This window comes from Erithacus rubecula (assembly GCF_903797595.1).
Source record: "Erithacus rubecula genome assembly, chromosome: 6".
Lineage (NCBI taxonomy): Eukaryota > Metazoa > Chordata > Aves > Passeriformes > Muscicapidae > Erithacus > Erithacus rubecula.
In genome coordinates, this window is record NC_136688.1 from 22,453,189 (window position 1) to 22,474,790 (window position 21,602).

Genomic DNA, 21,602 nt, shown 5'->3' on the forward strand with positions numbered 1-21,602 from the left:
CCCAAAGCACAAACCAAAATGAAACACACAAAACAAAAATCCAGCAACAAACAACCTGCTTTAAATCTATTTGCTGTCATAACCCTAAGCTAACCTCTAAAACCATTGTCTGTGGCATCTTGCTTCAAGGCTTCTTGTTCCTGCCTTACCATTTCTCCTCTCCATCTGTTGGGCTACAGTGGCTTGGAATGAGATTAACTAGGTCAGAAGCTAGCAGTTCCCACTTTGAAAGTCACACATGCCTCTTTTGTTGAACATGGAAATATTACATTGATAGAAAGGGAATTATGGATCCCATTGCCTAAGTACATGCAATGAATGTTCAAAATTGATAGTGGCAGCAGGAAATCTGATAGAAACAACAAGAACCAAAACCAAAACCCTCCTGAGGAGATAATTACATTTATTTAATTCCACGCTGCAGTGTTTATGACAGACAACTGTTAATGAAGCCTTTCTATAAAATATTTCTGATTTTGAGAATAACACTATATATGTATTATGTTTGGCTTGTTAAATGCCACAGCTATAGGGAAAAAAAAAAACTATAGAAGAGAGGCAAAATTTGCTGAAGAAATAACTAGGTCAGGATCCTTCAGAATTTAAATGAGTTTCAGGAAGTATATTCCAAAATGATAACTGAAACAAAGATCTGTGTATGTGTAAATATGATATGCAAACATTAGAAAGCTTCATGGAATGCATGAATTTTCAGGTTGCTTTTAAAGAAAAATGAATACCTGAGATGGGAAATTGCTGTTGACACATAAAATATGATGCCACATGAGGAGAAAAATGAAATTAAATATGTGACCTATATAATGAAACACAAAAAAGCCTTAGCTTAGCTGCTTACTGGAGAAGAGAAAAGGTCTTGTATTTGTCTCTGCAGGGAGAATATAAGAGGAGTGAACTGAATTATCTGAAATGAAGTCAGCTATGACACCAGCATAATATCCTGGAAAAATACTTCCAAGCCATCTCTCTTAAGCATCAGTGATCAAGATAGGTAAGACATCTAAATAGCAGTGCCCCCTTCAGCACAGCCTGCTTATCAAAAGAATCAGGAGAGGGAGAAATTCACTTTACAGTTTTGCCCTTTTTTCATTTAAAAAGGTTGTGCATAAATCCTGAGAGGGTTGCCAGCACAGTGCAGAAAGCAGGACAAAAAGGTGTGGCACATTTACACAAAGTCCTGCACACTGTGGAACACATTGAAAATAACCAAAGAGCAGCTGAAGTCGGGTGTGCCTTTTCCTATGGTGGGACACCTCATCGGGTGTCTCTCTTGGTCCTGGCCAGATTAGAGCGATAGAAATGTTTCAGGGATGCTAGATGTGAAGGCTTCTCCTTCCAAGGCCAGGTAGCCTGGAGGAGAGTGGTATTTGCAGGGCAGAACCCCTTGCACAGGTCACGAAAGACTTCATCGACCAGCTGAGAGAAAAATCCAATCCAGGGGGTTTTATCCAGACCCTGCACGGAGCGAACCTGATAGGCACTGTAAACACTGGTGAAAAGGAGACGGTCAAACTCTGTCGGAGACAAGGGAGTGTCGGTCAGTGAATAATATCTCAGATGCTGCTCAATCTCTGCCGGTGTTTTGGGAACTTCCACCTCCAAAATCCGCAGGATCCGCCGTGCAGGGCGCAGGGAGGCCAGCTCTTCATCCCGCAGCCGGATTGTCCCGTTGGCCCGAATATCCAGCCTTCCCCAGAGCACCTGGAAGAGGGGAGCAGCGCTGTCACGGCCAGCCCAGCTCTGCTCCATCGCTCACAGATGCGCTGCAGAGCCTCGGGCTGCCGGACCAGAGGCGGCCCCGCTCCATTCCTCCTCTGCCAGCCCCACACCCCGTTTGTTTCCCCTGGGACCCCCGCCCTGCGCTCCCCCCGTCCCGCCCGCAGCATCTCCGCCGTGCGGCCGCCCCGGGCGGGGCAGTCGCCAATCCCGGCGGGGCAGTCGCCAATCCCGGTGGATGGTCCCTTGTCCCCCCGCGGACACCCCTGAGGTGCCGGGGCGTGGGGCAGAGCCCCCTCGGGCTGCAGCCAGCGGGAGGCAGCACAAATGCCTCAGGCATCGCCGAGGCTCCTGGAAGCCGCCAGCGGTGAGAGCGAGCAGAACGGGTGAGTTTTTACGTGCGGGCAGGTGGGAGCCTGGGCACTGGCAGTGCCTCGGCCCGGGCCCCCCAGTGCTCAGGAAACCTCTAACATGATGCCAGCGTCCTCCGGGCCGCCACGGGCTGCGCTGGTGCCGCCGTGAGGATGTTCATCTGCAAGACATCAGACAGGGCTTGCTAGCACAACACCTTCCTGCTTGCTGCTTTTGCCAGTGGGTTGACAATAATGTCTTCAACATTCCCGAGCTACCACTCAGCTTGCCAAATATGACAGATGCTGACCACGGGATTTTGATAAGCAAAACAAGCTTTTTAAGAGAAGCAGCAGTGGTTGAGGCGAGGTTTTGGAAATCACGGCCCTTAGTCCTGCCAACAGAGCTGAAGCTCTGTTTTACAGCAGCAAAGGCACTGCTTTGACAGGCAGCAAGGGAGCCTCTCACATGAGCAGGGATGGGGTTTGCACGGATGGGGTTTGGTTGCTTGGCAGTTTTTGCTGGAGAAAGTCATGCTGTCCAATGAAAGGAGGGTGCTGGCAGGCTCCTCAAGCTGCTGCTAGAAACATAAACTGATGATTACCCTGGTTTTCTACTTCTTCCCTAAGCTTCTGCTGCTGGAGGAGTGTGAGGATAAAAGAAACCTTGTCAGATCCATTATGGCTCATTTGATGTCCAGCTAATTACTCACTGGGACAGATGACATAATTTAATCTGAGAAAAATGGATATGAGACCAGAGGAATGGCATTTTTTGAATAATAAAGTCACATTAATCCTAAGAATTATTTGGTTTTCATTTCCTAATACTCACAGGGCTTTAACTATCTGCATTTATTTTATTTCTTTTTGTGTGTGTGAAAAAGGAGACACAAGCTGTCTTGGTCCAGCACTGGGAGAGAGAGGCTGCAACCCCTCCCTTCTCTGTGTTATCAGTGTCATGAGGTAGCCAAGACCCTCTTCTACTTCTTACAGACTCATCATTCAGGTTAAGAAACATGAAATGAAAAAAACTCATATGAAATAGTAAGTTCTCTGATACATTTATGAGATTGGGTTTTTAGTTTTTTAAATGGATGAAGGCTTCTTTATATTAAAAAAAAAAAAAAAAAAAAAAAAAAAAAAAAAGAGTGAGGATTTACATTGAATACTCCAGAGTTAAAATCAGCAGGTGCACATAAAAAGTAGAAAAATTATTTAATATTATGCATGTATGATGACTGCCACCAAAAGATACTTCCAAATCTCCATTTTTGATTAGACCTTTTCAGGGAGATGTACAAGCTGCCTGGAGAAGTGTACTGCCAGCCTGCAGGCTGCAGAGGTTTGTTTCTCTGCACAGCTGCAAGCAGCTGTGATCCAAGCCAGCTGTGGCTTTGGAATGTGGGCAGGGATGTAGCTTCTCTTTCCTACTCCTCCACAGATGTACCAGCAAGGCTTTTAGCTCAGGTGAAAGCATTGTATCATCTGAAAATGTCTTTGCTGGTCTTGTCTCTAGTAACTGATCCTCTAGGTTCACAGACCCTCTCCTGAGGGATGTCTGACTGGCTGTTGAACAGGTGCCAAACTGCTGGTATTAGTAACTGCCTCATAAATATACACAGTGGTGGGGTTCTGGGTAGAGAAAAATTTAACAAAGCATAACAAATAATATATTGAAATAATAACATAAATATCCTCTGGGGAAGGGAAAATCCTTACTTATTTTATCAGTCATCAGGGTTGGGTGAGGTTTTGTTTCCCAATAAAGCATATAGAAAATCTACAAAAAACATTGCAGGAGATCATTTAAATAAATTAAATCCTCCCCTTGCCATCAAATACAGCAACAGGTCTTCAACCTGCAAGGAGGTACCAGCAAACCCCCCCAGCTGGACTCCAGCTCTGTCCCGTGCCAGTGCAGCTGTGAGACCTCGGGCCACATTTGAGGGAGCAGCAAAACATCACACAAATGGCATTGCACAGGTTTGCCAAGCCAAGGAGCCGTGTGGCCGGCAGATGTGCTCCTTACCTGTCACCCTCTGGGATGCAGCAAGCACGCAGAGGAGCAGCCAGGAGCCGAGATGAGCCTGGGCCATGGCAGCGCTGCGGGACAGCCGCCACCCGCCCGAGTCACAGCGCTGCAGGACAGATGCCACTCTCCCGAGTCACAGCACTGCGGGACAGCCGAGACCCGCCCGAGTCACAGCGCTGCGGGACAGATGCCACCGCCCGAGTCACAGCGCTGCGCTGGGCGTCTTCCCGTGCTGCTGTGGATCCCAGCAGCCTCTCCTGGAGCGGATCCATCCTTCTGTGTTTCTGGTCACAACCCTGGGAAGGGCTTGCAGTTCAACTTGCTGACCCCGAAGGATATTTTCTATCATATTTTGGAAACTTGGAAAACTTGTTGTGATGTTTTTGGCAGAATTGTTTAAACTTCCTTTTCAAAGACTGACTTTCCGCTGCAATGATTATGGGAAGTTGTTAGTTGCAAGAAATTCCACTATATATGTTTGCCTCTTTAGAAGAGGGGCCCCCCTAGCCCCTTCCATCTCTGCACAGTGCCTCTGTCACATACTGTGACAGTTCTGCTCACTCCTTGGCTTCATTTTCAGTTTTCCTTTTTCCTGGGTTCAAAAATCTAAAAACAATCCTGGAATGTCACAAAGAGATAAAGTGGAGTGCAGATCCATGGAAGGGCAGTAGCAGCCAAAACATACAAGCAGGCAGAAGAAATGTCACTGGTTCAGTTCTGGAGAGAGAACTCAGTGCAGTGACCTAACAAATGCCAAGTATCAAAGCAGCTCAGGCTTTAGCACCTCATTGGCCTCTCCTGTGAGTGGACTTCTGGGTTACAATGAGCACAGTCTGCCTTGGATGTTCTAAATTACATTGACAAAACATCATTTGATTGACTTTACAGCAGGGAACTGTTCTCTACACATCTTTACACATTTATTAGTGCCAGGTCCCCAGTCAAACTGTTCTGTAATTCTACTCTGTATGTGATGCCAGGTTTATACAGGGATATACAATAAGCAGTAATAGCTATAAATAAGGACTGATACCATCTCCCTCAGGTTAAAGGGAGAAAGAAGTCTGCCTAGAAAAGAGAGAAGGTAAAGCTGAAATGCATCCCTTGCTCATCAAGTTAAGGGACATTAATCAGGACTGATACTGTCACCTGATAGTGTACTGAGGGCTGGGATGACATCCTGGTTGGTAAGTTGTCTGTGTGCAAAGGACCAAATCTTCTGAAACTTTCAGGATCTGTAGCTGTACCTGGTAATACCTGGACTCACACCAGACAGGAGAAGCAGCACATAATGGAAGAGTCACAGAGGGGCCCACACTATCCAGAGCCACTCTTCCTCTCAGTTTGGATTCAAAGAAGAACTGTGTTTCAGTTGTTGCCTCAGGCATCTTCAAGTCACGCTGCACTGCTTTTCGTTTTTTATTTAATTTTTTTTCCATTTTTTATTATTTTCTGATGCTTACTCTTCAGTTACATCCCTTTCTTCTTTTATTAAACCGAATCACAAGCTACCCAAGAGGCAGACACTTATGGCCCATCTGTGCAGTGAGATTGATGTACCTTCTGCTTTGTGCCAGAGTCCTTTTTATGTCACAGCATACACATGACTTTGTCTAGAAGCTGCTATGGAAAAACCCCTGTTTTGTGGGCCTTGAAACAGCCTCCCTTCCACTTTCAGCACATGACATGAAGAGGATTGCCCAACAGGATTCTGTTCAACATCTGTGAAAGCTGTACACGATTTTGTGAACAGGAGAATATCCTAGGAACAGCTTGCAGATAAGTGCCTAGAGGAGGACAGCCATGGTGGGAGGGAGAAAAGAGGAGGCTTGGAGGCTGTGCTCAGGTGACTGACACAGTGGCAGATGAGGGGCAAGCACCAGTGTGGATGCTGCCTTGAGCTAGGGGAATTTTATACAATTACCTCACTATCCCACAAAGAAAGGCAATTTCAGAGTGATAAACATATTCCTTAGTTGTCTGTACAGCAGCAATACTTGCACAGAAACAAGGCTGGGTTTCTGACAGCTGCACAGTCTCTTCATGTACAACTGCAGTGTTAGGCAGTGCACCTGCTCCTCCTGAAGGATTTTGTCCTTGCCAGGTACTCACAGCTGAGCACAGCCCTGCCACTCTGCACTCCCCTGGCCATACCGTCTGTTGTTGGAGCCATTTCAAAATGTCACAAGCCAGGTTTATGCAGGGACACCTTGACTGGCTTCCTCTTTTTCTCCATGACCTCCTGAAGCAGGAACACAGGAAATGAGAGCAAGAGAAGAGAGGTCAAAAACTGCAGCAACTGGTTGGATGCTGATTGAGACACAAGGTGTGGTGCTAGAAGAGCTTCTTTAGGAGGGAAGTTTCTTTGAAGTAGGACTTAAGGAAGATAGCCTATTCATAAAAGGGAAATTCTGCTTATAGAATTGAAGAAATTACACTCTATCATCTCACCCAGCACTTGGGGAGATTACTCCCCAGCCTGGGGCTGTCTGGCAGATGCTCAGGGAAGGAAGAAGACAGAAGAAAGAGGTGAAGGAAGAAGGATATACATGGCTCCCAGAAAAGGTAATGTTTGAGTTACTGGAGTGGAAGAAGTAAGAAAACCTTGAGGGCAGCAGGAGTGAGGCACTGACTACAACCACACAGGACCTCTGTAACACTGGTATTTTCCAGGTATGGTGCTGCCAGTACTTACTAGGATGCTTTCCTTGTCTTTTTGCTCCAGTTTGTGAGCAGCATCTACAAGTGGAATGAGTAATGAGCTGTGTAAAAGTGACAGGAAGAGCCTCATCCCAGTGTACCTACTGCACATGAGGTGGGTAGACACCCTGACACTGTCAACAGCCAGATCCTCAGGGAGGACAGCCTGCTTGCCTGGCTGTAGGGAAAAATGCCAGAGTTCTGGAAAACACCAGCAAAACCTACTCAGCTGGAGAAGCTCACATGGTGACTGTGAGTCATTGCCTGAAGTCTATTGTCCCTTCAGTACCAGAAAATCTCTCTTCTGTATAGTGTGAAGTCAGCTACACCTGGCTTACATCTCATCCCACATCCTCCTGCAGTTGGGGAATCCAAGCCAGGCAAACAAACCCTGCAGAAGCTGGCAGTGTTCAACAGGCAGGGACGGAAGGTTTGGAAGACAGCTTTGTGCCTGGCCAAATTGACCACAGCCTTGTCCAGCACAAAGCAAGTGTCCACCAGCCACAAGGAACCCAGAGTGAGCAGACTCCATGAGCAAACTGAGCTCAGGAGCAGTGGAGCAAGCAGAGTGCACAAGTATTCTGTGAGGCTCTTCAACCTCTTGAGCCCTGGGATAATGAGCCTAAGTGGGTGAATTGCAGCCCTCCTGATCTCCCAGGCTTCACTAAGGAGAAGAGATTCAGGTCCACTTGCAACTATTCCTCATATTAAAGACCTGCTGGAGCCTGCTCCCACAGGGTTGGCTACTTTTCCATTACACATTCTTGAGCAAACCTTGCATGTGGTCTAACTTGACAGGCATCATGTCTGACATTTCTTGATGTTGGTCAAATTCTCCCTCTGCACAAACATTAATTTTAAAAGGCAAATTTCCTAGTGCTTCTGCTACCATCAGTCAGATTTACTGCACTGGGAAACATGTACGTTTTATAATCTATAGACCATAACTCTTGCTGTAGTATCTTAAGCAACCTGAGATGAAGGAGAATATGGAGAGGAAATGTGATTAATAAAGAATTTTCACAGTGATAGAAGTGGCACCAGGAAGTTTTCTGTCTTGCACAATGAGCATCAGCACGCTATGAGAGCCACTGGAAAGAAAACAACCAGCTGTGAAACATCTTGTAGGAAGAACTAAAAGTTCATTTCCTATTTAATCTGCTCAATTGAAAACAGATCCAAAATAAAGCAAAGAATTATGTAAACCCCAAAACTTCCGCCTATCTGTATCCACTTCTCCTTCCCATGTGGAGCTGTGACTTTTAAGGTGAGTGGCAAATGACATTGAGTTTAACCAGAGAACAGTTTTGAGTCATATCCCAAACATGCTGGTCACAGCAGCTGAAACAAAATTTTAAAAAGAAAATTAACCAGCCCATGTTTACAAGGCTGGGGTGGGAACAAATATGAAACCGGGTTCTTAGAATACAGCTCAGTCTTTATTCTTGAAAAGAGATCACATTCTAGTCAGAGCAAGTAGGTTTTTTTTCTCAATTGAATTTACTATTGTTTTATCCCTTCCTCTATCCCATACCCTATCCTCCCCCAGCCTTTATTTTTATTAGTGCTTCTACAATTTAAAAGCTTCAGTATCAATTCAAGGAATCTCTACAAACTGCTTGTGAATTATTTTAGGAAATCTCTATACAACAGTTTTCAGATCTTAATGAAGTCAGTCAGCCTTCTGACGCAGACCATTATGCATTTTCTGGACCAAGGACAAGAGACATTATTAATTGATGACTGCTGTAATGTAATCCCACTCAAACAGGTGGTGGGTGGACTGGAACTACAGCATTCTTTCAGCTTTTTTGGAAAAAAAAAAGAGATCTTCCACAAGAGCAAATAAAGTGGTAATGCTATTGTATCATAGAGCTCAAAATAACTGGAATACTGACAAAAAGAGACAGACTCTTGTCTATGAGACATGGGGAGGGATATATTTTTGGCTGCAGGAAAAAAACCCCACACTCTGAAGATGCTGGAGAAAATAAACACTGTTTGATTGCGAAGAAAAATCCAGACTGAGGGAGCGTCACATCAGAAGTTACCTGCAGCTCCTGTTGAGAGAAAAGGCACTGACCTAATTCCCATGGAAACAATAGAGACTTCCATAATTGTTTTGGTCTGGACCCATATACATTTGTATTGTTGTGACAGGAACTGTATTAGAACTATTTACACAGGCTTTGCCTTTTCTTTTTGTCATATTATTACCATCTTCCCAACACTGTCCTGGAGCCAAGAAACTGCTGTCCCATTGCTCAAACCCCACAGATGCTTCAGTGCAGGTGCTCAGGTTCTGGCTTTTACCTGCAGGGACTGCTGGCAGCAGTCATGTACAGGAAACACTAGGCCACAGACAATGCCTGCACTCTGTTCAATTTGCAAACCAAAAAGACAAATCCCCCATTTTACAATTCAAAGCACCAGATAAACATCTACCAGTTGGATCATAAGGACTGTAAATTAGCATGCCCGGGCCTTGTGCTTTTCATCTACTTTGAAAACATTATTCATGAGATCACAACAGGCAAGTAGCTCACATCAATTTTTATTGTTATAAATACTATATTAGAACAGAAAGGATAGTGCTGCACATCCACTTCCTTCTGCTGCTATTTGGCATCTTCTTTCTTTGCTCCTGCTTCTATTTTCAGGGGTTCTGGAGCAGGACGATAGGCAGGAAATGTCTCCCAAGGGCTATTGAGATCGAACTTCCGAAATTCCTGAGCCAGCTCCACAGGCTCGGCCACCACCCGTTTGACTTCATCGTCATACCGCACCTGCAACAGCACAAAGGACACAGGCCAGCCATTTCACCCTGCCCCTGCAGCACAGCTGCTGTGCACAGTGACCCTGTAATGGCCCAGACCATCCTCTGTGCAGACAACTCCTGACCCACGGAAAAACCACAGGCCCACAGGCCTCTGCCACAGCTTCAGTCCTCATTTCTAAGCAAGAGCTCTCCAGAGGATACTGACATCTCTGGAGTGTCCAAGAAAATCCTCCTCTTTGCTTTGCTACCATGCTCCTCAGGTGTCACGACTAAGCACCCAGAACTAGGAGCACCCACCCTAACAGTCCACGCTCAGTTCACATGCAATAACACATTTAATTTGTCATTTGAGAAAGGAATTTCTCCTGAGTCACTGAAATAAGATGGCCCATCTTGGGCCTGCATGGCTGAGGACTACACTCATGAAACTTTATAATACTGCATTTGTCTGGTTTTAGTTGTTCTAATTTCTAATGTAACACTCAGAACAAGGGGGGAAGAAGAAGATAACCAGGATGGAATGCAGGTGAGTACCAGACACTTCTGGTTAGCTTGCTTTATCTTCACTGTGCCAGTCCATATCTCTGAACCCCAGGAGATGCTGCCTTACTCTTGCTTGCAGGATTTTGTTATTTCTACACTTCCTAAAACAGCCTCTTTTTTGCAGAATTTCACTGTTTCCTTCTGAGACTCAACTCAGTCTTAACACTGCACCAAATACACCTGCTTCTGCAGGGCAGTCATTTGAAACTAGACAGATACCAAAAACTCTCATTTCACCTGTGGTTGGCATACAGAGGTAAATGATAAACAGCAAGAGTCAATTTAACCAGAGTTTTATAATCTGGGCCTACAAATACTCAACAAAATGAAGTTCTAACTAAATCAAGAACATGTCAGTCTTTTATCGTTCTAGACATCTCAGTTTTGCAGTGGAAACTTTCATCTTCCAGAAAACGTGCTGACTTCTCTGACTGACAAGTATCCTTGGTATACAGCACATAATATTTGTTCAATTTCTCTAGCTTTAGGCTGCTTCATTATGGATGATATTTTGCGTGATAATTCAAATTTCTATGCAGATTTATACAATTTCTCTGGAATACAGACAAGCTATTGTAAAGCAGTCACATCTTTGTACTGGAACAGAGAAAGAGCATTGGAGAGACTTGGTAACTTTAGACATGACTGTATCTCCTACCTCCACATAACCAGAGAGTGGGAAGTCCTTCCGGAATGGATGGCCCTCAAACCCATAATCTGTGAGGATTCGCCTTAGATCAGGATGGTTGGCAAAGAAAACACCATACATGTCCCAAACCTAAATGAAAGGGAGCCAAGTTAGTTGAATTGTATTTGAAAAAACCCCAAAAATCTGCATGTGTTATGTCCATAAAATTTCAGTTGCATGCCTAGCTTTGTACAGTGCCAGCAAAACTGATGCAGGAATTCATTCAAAAGCAAATCAAACACTGTTTCATCTCCTACTCTGAAAAGGCAGCCAGGGAAACACTTCTCCCTTTCTTCCCAAGGGCACTGGGAATCACTTTATTTGGGAAAACACAGCCTCTCTCTGCAAAGACTCTGTTCCCAGCCCACCAGCACTCACCTCTCTCTCATACCAGTTTGCTGCCTTGTGCACAGGCACTGCAGAGTCCACAGGAGTCAGCTCATCGGTGTACGTCTTCACACGGATCCGGCTGTTGAAGCGCAGGGACAAGAGGTTGTACACAATCTGAAGCAGAGAACAGGCAGAGTTTATGGACCTCTCTGAGTACACCACTGCCTAAGCAAAGCCACACAAGGACTGTTTCAAATATTCTTTATGAGCAGGGTTGCATTCAGCACTTCAGAGCTGGACACTAAGAGACACTCCTATGACTGAGGTCCCAACAGCTTATCACTGACAAAAGTTATGAGAGACTTAGCATGACTGATGACAAAGAAGCAAAGAGAGATACTAAAACTTAAGAGAGAGACTACTGCAAGGATGGAAACACTTGACAATGATCTGTCTCAAAGAAAATGGCCATCACTCTTGCAATTACTATCAGTGGGAGAAAGCTAATAAAAAATACAGCTGATTTTCAGCAAGCAAGTTGGATACCAGAGAACATTTCCAGCTTCTTTGGTGATGAAGTCTAGTACAAAGGCTGTTTATGAGTATTATCATAATCTCTGGAGAGAGATTTCAGTCTGCAGCAGACTGAAAAAAACATCCCAAAAATTTGTCAGGAATTTTAAAGTCTTGTTTGATCCCACCTTGGCGACTGGAAAAGATTAATAAATTAGGGTCTATATTTCTGTTATCTCTGTGTACTACCTTGACTTTTGAAAGAAAAATACTGAATTAAAAATACTCCAGTTCTTCCACAACTGGAGACCTTTTACTTAAAACTCTCTAATTTTTTTTTCTCACTGCCAGAAACCAAAGAAAGTGGTCAGAGGTGCAACAGCACCCAGAGCCATCAGCACTGGTGAAGCCCTCCAAGCACTGCAGCTCCTCTGAGCAGCTCCTACCTCAAAGCGGTACTGCCGAGACGGGACATCAACAGCAGTCAGGTCAGCCAAGGATTTGAACTGGGCATTGGTGTGATCACGAAGGAAGGTCAGGACAGGAATGATCCCATCTGGATGGATCAGAAGTTCCAGCTCATTGAAACAAGTCACCTGATGAAAACAGAACAGTGGAAAGGGCATGGGTACAAACACCAACAGGACCGAACATGATGCTGATTTCAGCAGAACACTCAAAGAGACACAGCAGACACAAAAAGGCATCAGATCAAGGGGCTTAACAACAGCAGTATTTTTCTTGGAATTCTGACCATTTTTCTTCCCCAGAATAACTTCTCTGAACAGGTAACAAAAAAGTGGTGTGTTCACTGGATCCTGTCCTGCCATAAAAACAATTTCTTGAACAGCACCTACCTGTACTTGCTGGATATACTTGGGCAGAATCTCAGCCACGTACTCCCCAAAAGCACATAGCTGCTTGTGTTCTACTTCATTTTTTGGTCTGACAGTAGCTAAGGAGAAAAATAAAGTTTCCAAGATTATGACAGGGAACAAAGAAAGCCACAGAAACAAGAGTAAAGAGTCCCACTAACCAGTCTAGCTGTCTGTCAGAGACTACACCATAGCAATATACTTGTGTTACACAGAAGGTGGAACTAGGCACTTTGATAATGAAAGGAATTTGTGTCAATGCTAAAGTTTTGTCGACTCTACAGAGCAGCACGAATTGTCCAGCAAGATTATGGAGAAGTAAATAGCCAGATAAAAAAGAGAGCAATAGAGATAACAGAACAATGTGAACTTAGTAAATGCTCATGTCGTTCAATCCGGGCCTTGTTTTCTGTGTTTGCAGGGTGTGCAAGCTCCTCATAATCAAAACACTCCAGGAACTCATGTTGTTGGCATGGGTTTTTTCGCTGTTACAACTAAAAGCCTTTAAGAGTCCGGGTGATGAGGGGCGATGAAGCTGCTGCCCAGGCACAGCTTTGCGCAGAAAAAGCAGGTTTGGCCCTGCATCTGAGGAAGGACGCAGGCAGGAAGGCAGAGCAGGCACAGGAACCCACGGCGAGCCCGGCCACCAGCACAGGCACTCTCCGGCGCAGCTGGGGTTCCGGTGACCGGAGTGCCCCTTTCCCGACACGCCGCTACAGCGGTTCCGCCGCCCAGGCCCGTCCGTGGGGCGGCTCGGTGCCCTCCCGCCGCTGGCAGCGCCACCACGGCCCGCCTCGCTCCCTCCCCGCCCCAAACAGGCCCCGCACTCACGGCGAGTGTCCGCGGCGGAGCTCCCCGCCAGCCGGGCCCGTGCCGCCGCCGGTGCCGCGCCAGCTGCGGAGAGAAACGGACACGTCTCACCGACCGCCGCCAACCGCCCGGCCCGGCCCGGCCCGGCACAGCCCCCGAGCCCCCGCGGCCTCACCTCGCAGCGCGGCCCGCGCCAGGCCCCGCGCCGCCGCCGCCCACATCCCGCCGGGACACGGACGGGCAAGGGCACGGGGCGGAAGCGGAAAGCGCCGCCGCCGCCGCGCTTCCCCCGGGGGCGGAAGCGCGCGAAGAGCTTCCCGGGGACGGCTCCGGGTCGGTGAGCGGAATCGGCGAGTGCCCGGCGGCGGCTGGCGCAGGGTGAGCAGCCGCTGGGGCAGCCCGGGGCGGCGGCATGAAGGGAGGCGCCGCAGGTGGGTGCCGCGCGGCGCGGCGGGGGGAGCGGCGCGGCCGGCGAGCCGGGCACGGGGCGGCGAGCGCCGGGCGGTGCGGGCGCGCAGGGCGGCGGAGCCCGGCAGCCCCGGGCCGAGCCCAGCGCGGCCCCAGCGCGGCCCCGGTGGGCATCTGCGTCTCTCCGAGGATCAGGCTCCCTTCCTGCCTTCTCCCCGCCCCGGTCCTGGGGTCCCTGTCAGTTGTGCTCAGCGGTTCCCCCATCCCGGACGCCGCCGTGGCATCCGCGAGGCTGTCAGGAGCAAGGAGAGAAGGAAGCTGGAGCACAAGTCCCATGAGAAGCGGCTAAGGGAGCTATGTTTAGCCTGGAGAAAAGAAGGCTCGAAGATGACCTTATCACCCTCTCCAACTGCCTAAAAGGAGGGTGTAGCCAGGTGGGGCTTGGCCTCAAGGTTTAGGCTGGACATTAGGAAGAATTTCTTCACAGGGAAGATGATTAGGGACTGGGATGGACTGCCCGGGGAGGTGGTGGTGGTGTTGCTGTCCCTGGAGATGTTTCAGGAAATGGATATGGCACTCCGTGCCATGATCTAGTTCACGAGGTGATGTTCAGGTTGTCCTCGATGGTCTCAGAGGACTTTTCCAACTTAAGTGATTCTGCGATTGTGTGAAGGAGGTGTACTAGGTGTTGGTGAAACCACTGTCACTGGTAGCTTGGCCTATGGAGTGCATGGAGTATACTATTTGGCTTTATGGGAAGTTAACTGTCCTGCATGCCTCTTTCTTTCTAGCAGAGACACCATGGGTGCAAAGGGGAGCTTTGTCTGGGTGTCTGCAGGGAAGATGTGAGATTTATGTAGTCTATAGCTGCTTCTTGGTATTTCTTTTGTGAACTGGCATCAGTCCTCTGGGAGTTGTGCAGGGCAGCGTGGGCAGCTGGTTCTGCCGTGCCAAGGGGGCACAGTAGTTCATCTGTCCTTATCCTGGTGCTCTGTTTGGTCTGTTCTGTATTCTGGGTTGAAGCTCCTAAGCACCTTGACTGTAAGGATAATGAGCTTTAACCGAAGTGGAAGCCAATTTGCAGGATAGGCTCATACTTTGTAAACCTGGATACATAATACTGACATGTTCTGTGCTGACTGCAGTTCCTGTTACAGACTAATGGATAGGTACTTTTCAGACAGACCAGAACTACTGTAAAATTGAGATAAGAGTATAATTAAGGCAGGCTGTCACCAGAGGTGAGATGGACTTGTCCAGCCAATTAGGGATGTAGACACTACTTCTCATGAACAGAATTTGAGCAAAGAATTTTGGAGCCCTCCTGACCAAGCAGAGTAATTGTAAGAAAATGCATGTTTGACAAGGTAAACCGTGGAAGAGTAGCTACGAATCTGTTTGATAAAAAAATCACATCTTTGTGAAACATACTTGGAATAATGTTCATTATTAATGGAAGAGATTTATGATATTAGACATCATGGACAGCGATTCAGTTATAAAAATGAATCTGAAGTGAATGCAGGTAGGCAGCTGTTCCTAATGCTGTCAAGAGCCACGGCAAAAAGGAGCTCCTTGCTGTAGTAGTCCTTCTGTTTTTCGGAAAGTACCCACAAACTACCTGGAGATCTGCAAACATCTGTGGTAAGAGGCATTTTGTTTTAAATTTTGTTCCCTTTCCACTTGGGAAGCAGTGACTAACAACATCTAACATGTTTTGCATGCAGAAGTTGACTGGCACATTACAAACAGCATAACCATCAGTTATCTCATTTGTTGAGCTTGAAGGGCTGGTGGTTATATCTGGCAGACATCTCATGCATCTTTTTGGTAGTTCAGGTTCACCTTGATACAGGTTCATCATTGGGTTTGGACAGTAATTAACACCTCCTGATGATATGAACTGCTGCCTGTGCTCTTTTTTAGTATGAAACAGTAATCCTTTTCACATCTAGTCCAGCTATGCTGCTGCTGCTTTTTCTGACTTTGCAAGTTTCCTAGGGCAGTTGCTGGACTTTCCACTTGAATAACTTGATGCATTTCTTTGTGTCAGTGAAATGAGTGGTGAAAAGATATGCGCATCTCCCAGCCCTGCTGGGATGTGATGCTCACTCTACTGGAAGTTTGGTATATATTATAATTTTAATTATGCCAGCTTCTCATTTGCTGTTTGAGATTCTGAAGCTCAAGCACAAGTTTCTGGCTGTGCTATTTATGTTCAGTTTAAAATATGCTGGACTCTTACCAATATGTTTGATTTTCCCCTGTACCCTGAGGTACTGCATAATCTTGTTAGTGGTGAGAGAAAGCCGTATAATTATTGTGATTTTACAGATTGCTGGAGGTCTGATTTGTGCAGCACCATGGACTCATCAGAAGAGACTGGAGGCTCCTCTGCAGAAGAAAACTACTTTGTGAACTACACCTTCACCGACCGCTCCCACTCAGGCCGCGTGGCCCAGGGCATTATGAAACTATGCTTGGAGGATGAGCTCTTTGCTGATGTTACAATATCAGTGGAAGGCAAAGAATTCCAACTGCACCGTTTGGTCCTCTCGGCTCAGAGCTGCTTTTTTCGTTCTATGTTCACTTCCAACCTAAAAGAGGCCCACAACCGAGTGATTGAGCTGCAGGATGTTAGTGAGAGTGTCTTTCAGCTTCTGGTGGACTATATTTACCATGGCACTGTAAAGCTGAGGGCAGAGGAGTTACAGGAAACCTATGAAGTGGCAGACATGTACCAGCTGACTGCCCTTTTTGAAGAGTGCTCCCGTTTTTTGGCCCGTACGGTACAGGTTAGGAACTGTCTGCAGGTCATGTGGTTGGCAGATCAACACAGTGACATGGAGCTCTACACAGCTGCCAAACACTGTGCAAAGTCACATTTGTCTCAGCTGCAGGAGACAGAGGAGTTTCTACACCTGCCTCTCCGCCTGCTCACAGACATCCTTACAGGTAAGGAGTCCTTGAAACTACTTAGGATGTGAATGTAGAAAGAGGCTTTCTACAGTCTGGTCAAGTAGTGAATGAAATAGATAGAAATAGACAAACTTCCATAATCACTGTCTATTCAGAGACTTAGCTAAGCAAGGCAGAGCAAAACATTCTGGATGCCTTTATCAGAAAAAGCCTCAAACTATTAATTGTTACTGGACATGAAACATCTAAGCTACAGAAAAGGAAGGTACAGGATGCCGGAAACTCACAGCAGTTCCTGAGTCAACAGGTTAGAAGTGTTACACATTTTTTAAACACAACTTCCAACCATTTGTTGTAATTTTGTTTGCATTAAAAGTAAAACATAGAAGCCTTACCAGAAATACACATCTTATGGAGGGCTTTTTTATCCCTTTAGCTCATAATCATTTAACATAGTAATACAATAACTCAACATCTGTAAGAAGGCTTGAGCACATATTTTTAGACTATTTTAGTGTTATTTACAATTGTATATAATTGTTAGGTTTAGTTAGGCACTCAACTGACTGAAATAGAAGCATTGTAACATCTTGAGTAATACAGTAATTGCCCTTCTTGTAAAGTTAATAGCCTTCCACAGTAATGGATGCCATGACTCAGAGTTGTAAAGGACATATGAACACATAAACAACTTAGTTCAGTTTCCACCAATCTTAAAAATCTGCTGCCCTAGTAGCTACAGTCAGTACTTGTTACTTCTCAAGGATGCTGCAGTCACAAGTCCATTCTTCTGCAGTTATGCATCATTGCTAGAGGAAGCAAGAATGCAGAAACAGTTCATACATCCAAAAGTGCCTCTTTCATGCTTTTAATTATCCTTTGTAACTCACTAAGTAACTAGACTTTGTGTGTCATGTGTTTTATATGCAGTTCCAAAAATAAACCTATAATGACTGGCTTCTTTGGAACACTGGCAAATCTATCCATAAAACCTAAACTAGCCAGTCTTCCCAGATATTGCATTAAATTATCTCTATTGCATCTAAAGAAATTTACAGTAATTTTTATAACTATCTAGCTAAAGTTCATTAAAAAAACCCTTTAAAATAATGAAATAAAACTGTAGAAGTCGCCTCTAATTTCTTATGGATTTCACATAAAAATTAGTTTTAGGACTATGGACATTAGCACTTGTGGTCCTAAATTAAAACAATTGCTCAGTAATAACTTTTTTCCATGCATCATCTATTTTCATATGTAGAATCACATTACTCTGCATTTATGCCACAACTTAGGTCATAAAATGGATTAAATTCTGAAATACTTCCCCTACTGCTGGTGGGAAAAATCCTTTTATTTTGCCTTTCCCGCATCTTCATTTAGTTAATTGACGATTAAGTAGAGGAAACTTTTAGTGGCAAAGATTAAAATTATTTTAATGAAATAGTAATTTATTAAGATTATCTTCAGTTGCACTCTAGGACCAATTTCAAAAGCTATTTTTTTTTCCATTTAAGCACTACATGTGATGGTTAGCTTATGAGAATCCTTTTAAACAGAGTTGAAATACCTGCTTTTGTGCCACACTTTTTCTGCTGCCTTGCACTGTAGAGAAAAGCATTGGAATTTGTCTGGTGCCTTCAGCATCATTGAATTCAGAGTTTGTCATGAGAACAGACTACAAAATCAGAGAGTCTTTGTAGGGAAGCTTCTCAATGAACACAGGCATTATTACTGGCTTTCAAACTGGAAGGAAATACCTAAAATCTTTTAGGTAATGTACTGATGATAATGATGCAAGACTTTGTGGCTTAACCAAAACTTGCAGTTATGTCTGGAAAGAGATTTAAATCTGATGGAGTCTGTGGAGTGTTTCCTACTGTCACACAGCTAAGAAAAGCTCTAGTAGCTCACTGGGGATTTCCAAATGTTAAGAGGATAGGAGCAACACCAGATGTTCAGTCATGAGGGTCAGCTGCCTGACAGTGCTCAGAAACATTTTGTAGATGACTTTTGCCAGATAGGTTTCTAGGACAAGCCAGAAAGAAAGGCAGGTGCTGAGATTCTCAGTAACAGAATCTTCTTGCCTAAATGATTAAATAAGAAAGTATTTGTCATTGCCACACAGCATGTACGTTCTCTCTCCTGTCCTCTTTCTCTTGGACATAGATTCCTAAATAGATTGCTGAAACTCATCCAAGGTGCTTAGTATCTGGCAGCTCTGTCTTCTTATAGTTACCCAAATTAATTTTGTGTAGTTGGCTGGCTGGCAGTGCTGATCATGCCTGACAAAATCTATAAACACCTGTGCCTATTTTTCCTCTCTAGAAAGTAGGGTTTGTGGTGGGAGTCAGGGGATGCAGGCGCAGGAAAAGGGTGTTGCAGAGTACATACACCTTCGTCTAGATACCATAAATGTCTTTCTGTCCCCGAACCGCAGATGGCGTTCCATGTTCTCAGAATCCAACAGTTGCCATAGAAACATGGATCAACTTCAACAAGGAGGAGCGAGCGGGCTTTTCAGAGACTCTGAGATCGAGTCTGAAGGTATAAAAAGACCTTATGTTCTGGGGCTGATGTAGCACTTGCTGGTTTCACACTTCTCAGGGCAGGGTATTCTGCTCACAAGTGTGAGTTGGAAGTCACAAAACACAAATGTCATTGAAATTCATGGTGCTTGGGAGAGGATACTTTCAGTGTCATAAATAGCAAGCCCACTGACAGCTTTTTTTCATTTAACCTGAGGCTGCTTTCACTGGTGATTGGAGCAGTGCCACAAATAACTCATTTCACCTCAGTTAACAAATAAACTGTTCAGAAATCTATGTTTGGCATTCCTCTTGTAACAACTGTACTCCATCAGTGATGTAACTGGCCCTTACCTAAACCATGGACACTTGTGTTCCAGTGACATCTGTGGCTATTTTAGTGTGTCAGATATGAATGGTATCTTGAAAAGGCCTTGAGGCTCTTGAGTCCTGAATATTCTAGGGTGGCAGGACTTGGGAAGGAGGTTATACACCTCAGGCCCACAGGCGGGTCCTAAACTGAAAAATTCAGTCTTGAGCATCATCGATGCGTGAACAGATCTGATTCTGCTGACACACTTCTACTTTTGCTCAGGTGATTGGAGAAAATGTTCACATCTACCTGATTGGAAAGGAGTCATCACGTACACATTCCCTCGCTGTCTCTCTGCACTGTGCTGACGATGACTCCATCAGTGTGAGTGGCCAGAACAGCCTGTGTCACCAGATCACCGCAGCCTGCAAGCACGGTAGCGACCTGTACGTGGTCGGTGGCTCCATCCCACGGCGCATGTGGAAATGCAACAACGCGACTATAGATTGGGAATGGTGTGCTCCTCTGCCCCGTGACCGGCTCCAGCACACCCTCGTCTCCGTGCCAAGCAAGGATGCAATATATTCCTTGGGGGGGAAAACTCTGCAGGACACTCTCTCTAACGCTGTCATATATTACAGAGTACGAGACAACGTCTGGACAGAGACCAGCCAGTTGGAAGTGGCGGTCTCTGGAGCTGCAGGGGTGAACCTTAATGGTGTCATTTACCTGCTGGGTGGGGAGGAAAACGACTTAGACTTCTTCACCAAGCCCTCTCGGCTCATTCAGTGCTACGATACCAACACCGAGAAATGCCACGTGAAGCCATACGTGCTGCCTTTCGCAGGGCGCATGCACGCCGCCGTGCACAAGGATGTGGTGTTCATTGTGGCCGAGGGGGATTCACTGCTCTGCTACAATCCCCTGCTGGATAGTTTCACCCGGCTGTGCCTGCCAGATGCCTGGAGCTCAGTACCATCCCTCTGGAAAATTGCCAGCTGCAATGGCAGCATCTATGTCTTTCGTGACCGGTATAAAAAAGGAGATGCAAATACTTTTAAACTTAACCCAGCCACCTCTGTTGTAACAGTCACAAGTGGCATCAAAGTGCTGCTCACTAACCTGCAGTTTGTCCTGGCCTAAACAAGCCCAGTGATAAACAGCAACAGTGTCTGTGCAGCTCAAAAACACCTACAACCCTCAGCACCAGTCCCAATTACTACAGGCTCACATCACTCTGCAAAGACCCCAGCCTCTGTACCTGTGCAGAGGAAGTACAGGCTTTCTGACTGTGGGCTTATTCTTTTACATAACACTATCAAAACCATATTGAACTGTTGTATCTTAGATTTCAGATGGACTAAATACTATTACTTTGATTCCTTGATGATAAGTTGATTGCATCTGAGGCCCAAACATCAGCAAATGGCTATTTTAGCCTGGAACCAATCTACCACTAAAAAATCCTGTGGCATATGGAGAACATTTTCCTTGGCCCAAACTGTTAAGTTTTAACTTCCTAGGAGACTGTGTGTTGTTGCTGTGTCAGTCACAGAGTTAGACATGCACCGTGTCCCCCAGGGATGCCCCCATTTAAACATTCCTGTGTCCTACTGCAGAAATGGGGTCTGGCAGACAGATTCCAGAAGTGACCCCAGGACTCTTGGGTTACATTCAGCACTTCTCCTAGATGAGTGGCAACCAGCTGAGTACTTGCTTACTGCTCTGTCATCACCTAGTATAAAGAGGGTGGTCAGTTTTAGAGCATTGGCTTCCTTTACTGTACAGGAAATCCCCACCTGTAATTTTAACTTAGTGTTGGTGAAAAGACAGAAATAAGACCACTTCCTCCTACCCCTCTCTGTTCGCACTGTAACCCTTTGGGTAATAATCTGAATAAAGTCTCTACTGAGAAAAAATGCTTGTTTTTTTTCTCTTTGCTCCAAATACAAATATATTTGAACTTCCTGTGGATTGCAGTTCTGCTCAGCACTGATGTGTGGAAAAGAACTACAGGGCTCCAAGAGATCTAGGATATTAGCCATAAGGAAAGAATGCTTTAATGAAACAGCCCGAT

At 45.6% G+C, this 21,602-nt stretch overlaps 3 protein-coding genes across 4 annotated transcripts; 1 reads left to right on the plus strand and 2 right to left on the minus strand.

Moving 5' to 3' along the window:
• Positions 1-383: 383 nt before the first annotated feature.
• On the minus strand, positions 384-4,225 carry FAM180B (family with sequence similarity 180 member B). The gene is made up of 3 exons (XM_079309794.1): positions 4,117-4,225; positions 2,199-2,266; positions 384-1,719 (listed from the first exon to the last, which is right to left on the minus strand). The coding sequence occupies exons 1-3, from the start codon at positions 4,181-4,183 to the stop codon at positions 1,273-1,275; spliced, it is 582 nt and encodes a 193-aa protein (XP_079165920.1). The 5' UTR covers positions 4,184-4,225; the 3' UTR covers positions 384-1,272.
• A 5,132-nt stretch (positions 4,226-9,357) lies between these two features.
• NDUFS3 (NADH:ubiquinone oxidoreductase core subunit S3) lies at positions 9,358-13,604 on the minus strand. The gene is made up of 7 exons (XM_079307630.1): positions 13,533-13,604; positions 13,379-13,441; positions 12,530-12,627; positions 12,119-12,268; positions 11,208-11,333; positions 10,800-10,919; positions 9,358-9,605 (listed from the first exon to the last, which is right to left on the minus strand). The coding sequence occupies exons 1-7, from the start codon at positions 13,576-13,578 to the stop codon at positions 9,438-9,440; spliced, it is 771 nt and encodes a 256-aa protein (XP_079163756.1). The 5' UTR covers positions 13,579-13,604; the 3' UTR covers positions 9,358-9,437.
• Positions 13,596-21,353, plus strand: KBTBD4 (kelch repeat and BTB domain containing 4). 2 transcript variants are annotated; one of them, XM_079307613.1, is made up of 4 exons: positions 13,596-13,735; positions 16,100-16,720; positions 19,125-19,231; positions 19,808-21,353. In XM_079307613.1, exons 2-4 carry the CDS (start codon positions 16,129-16,131, stop codon positions 20,666-20,668), a joined length of 1,560 nt encoding a protein of 519 aa, XP_079163739.1. In that variant the 5' UTR covers positions 13,596-13,735; positions 16,100-16,128; the 3' UTR covers positions 20,669-21,353. The 2 variants fall into 2 exon arrangements, with proteins under 2 accessions (XP_079163739.1, XP_079163738.1); XM_079307612.1 differs by having other exon boundaries at positions 13,624-13,788.
• The last annotated feature ends 249 nt before the right edge of the window (positions 21,354-21,602 follow it).

Excerpts from the sequence above, each read along its gene's own strand:
- FAM180B (XM_079309794.1), bottom strand. The coding sequence starts at position 4,183 with ATGGCCCAGGCTCATCTCGGCTCCTGGCTGCTCCTCTGCGTGCTTGCT. Across the intron at positions 2,267-4,116 it reads TGCATCCCAGAGGGTGACAG|ATGAACATCCTCACGGCGGC; the intron begins GTAAGGAGCACA and ends GATGTCTTGCAG. Across the intron at positions 1,720-2,198 it reads ACGCTGGCATCATGTTAGAG|GTGCTCTGGGGAAGGCTGGA; the intron begins GTTTCCTGAGCA and ends CCCCTCTTCCAG.
- NDUFS3 (XM_079307630.1), bottom strand. The coding sequence starts at position 13,578 with ATGTGGGCGGCGGCGGCGCGGGGCCTGGCGCGGGCCGCGCTGCGAG. Across the intron at positions 12,628-13,378 it reads CTCCGCCGCGGACACTCGCC|CTACTGTCAGACCAAAAAAT; the intron begins GTGAGTGCGGGG and ends TTTTCTCCTTAG. Across the intron at positions 12,269-12,529 it reads AGTATATCCAGCAAGTACAG|GTGACTTGTTTCAATGAGCT; the intron begins GTAGGTGCTGTT and ends TGTTTTCATCAG.
- KBTBD4 (XM_079307612.1), top strand. Across the intron at positions 16,721-19,124 it reads GCTCACAGACATCCTTACAG|ATGGCGTTCCATGTTCTCAG; the intron begins GTAAGGAGTCCT and ends CCCGAACCGCAG. Across the intron at positions 19,232-19,807 it reads CTCTGAGATCGAGTCTGAAG|GTGATTGGAGAAAATGTTCA; the intron begins GTATAAAAAGAC and ends ACTTTTGCTCAG.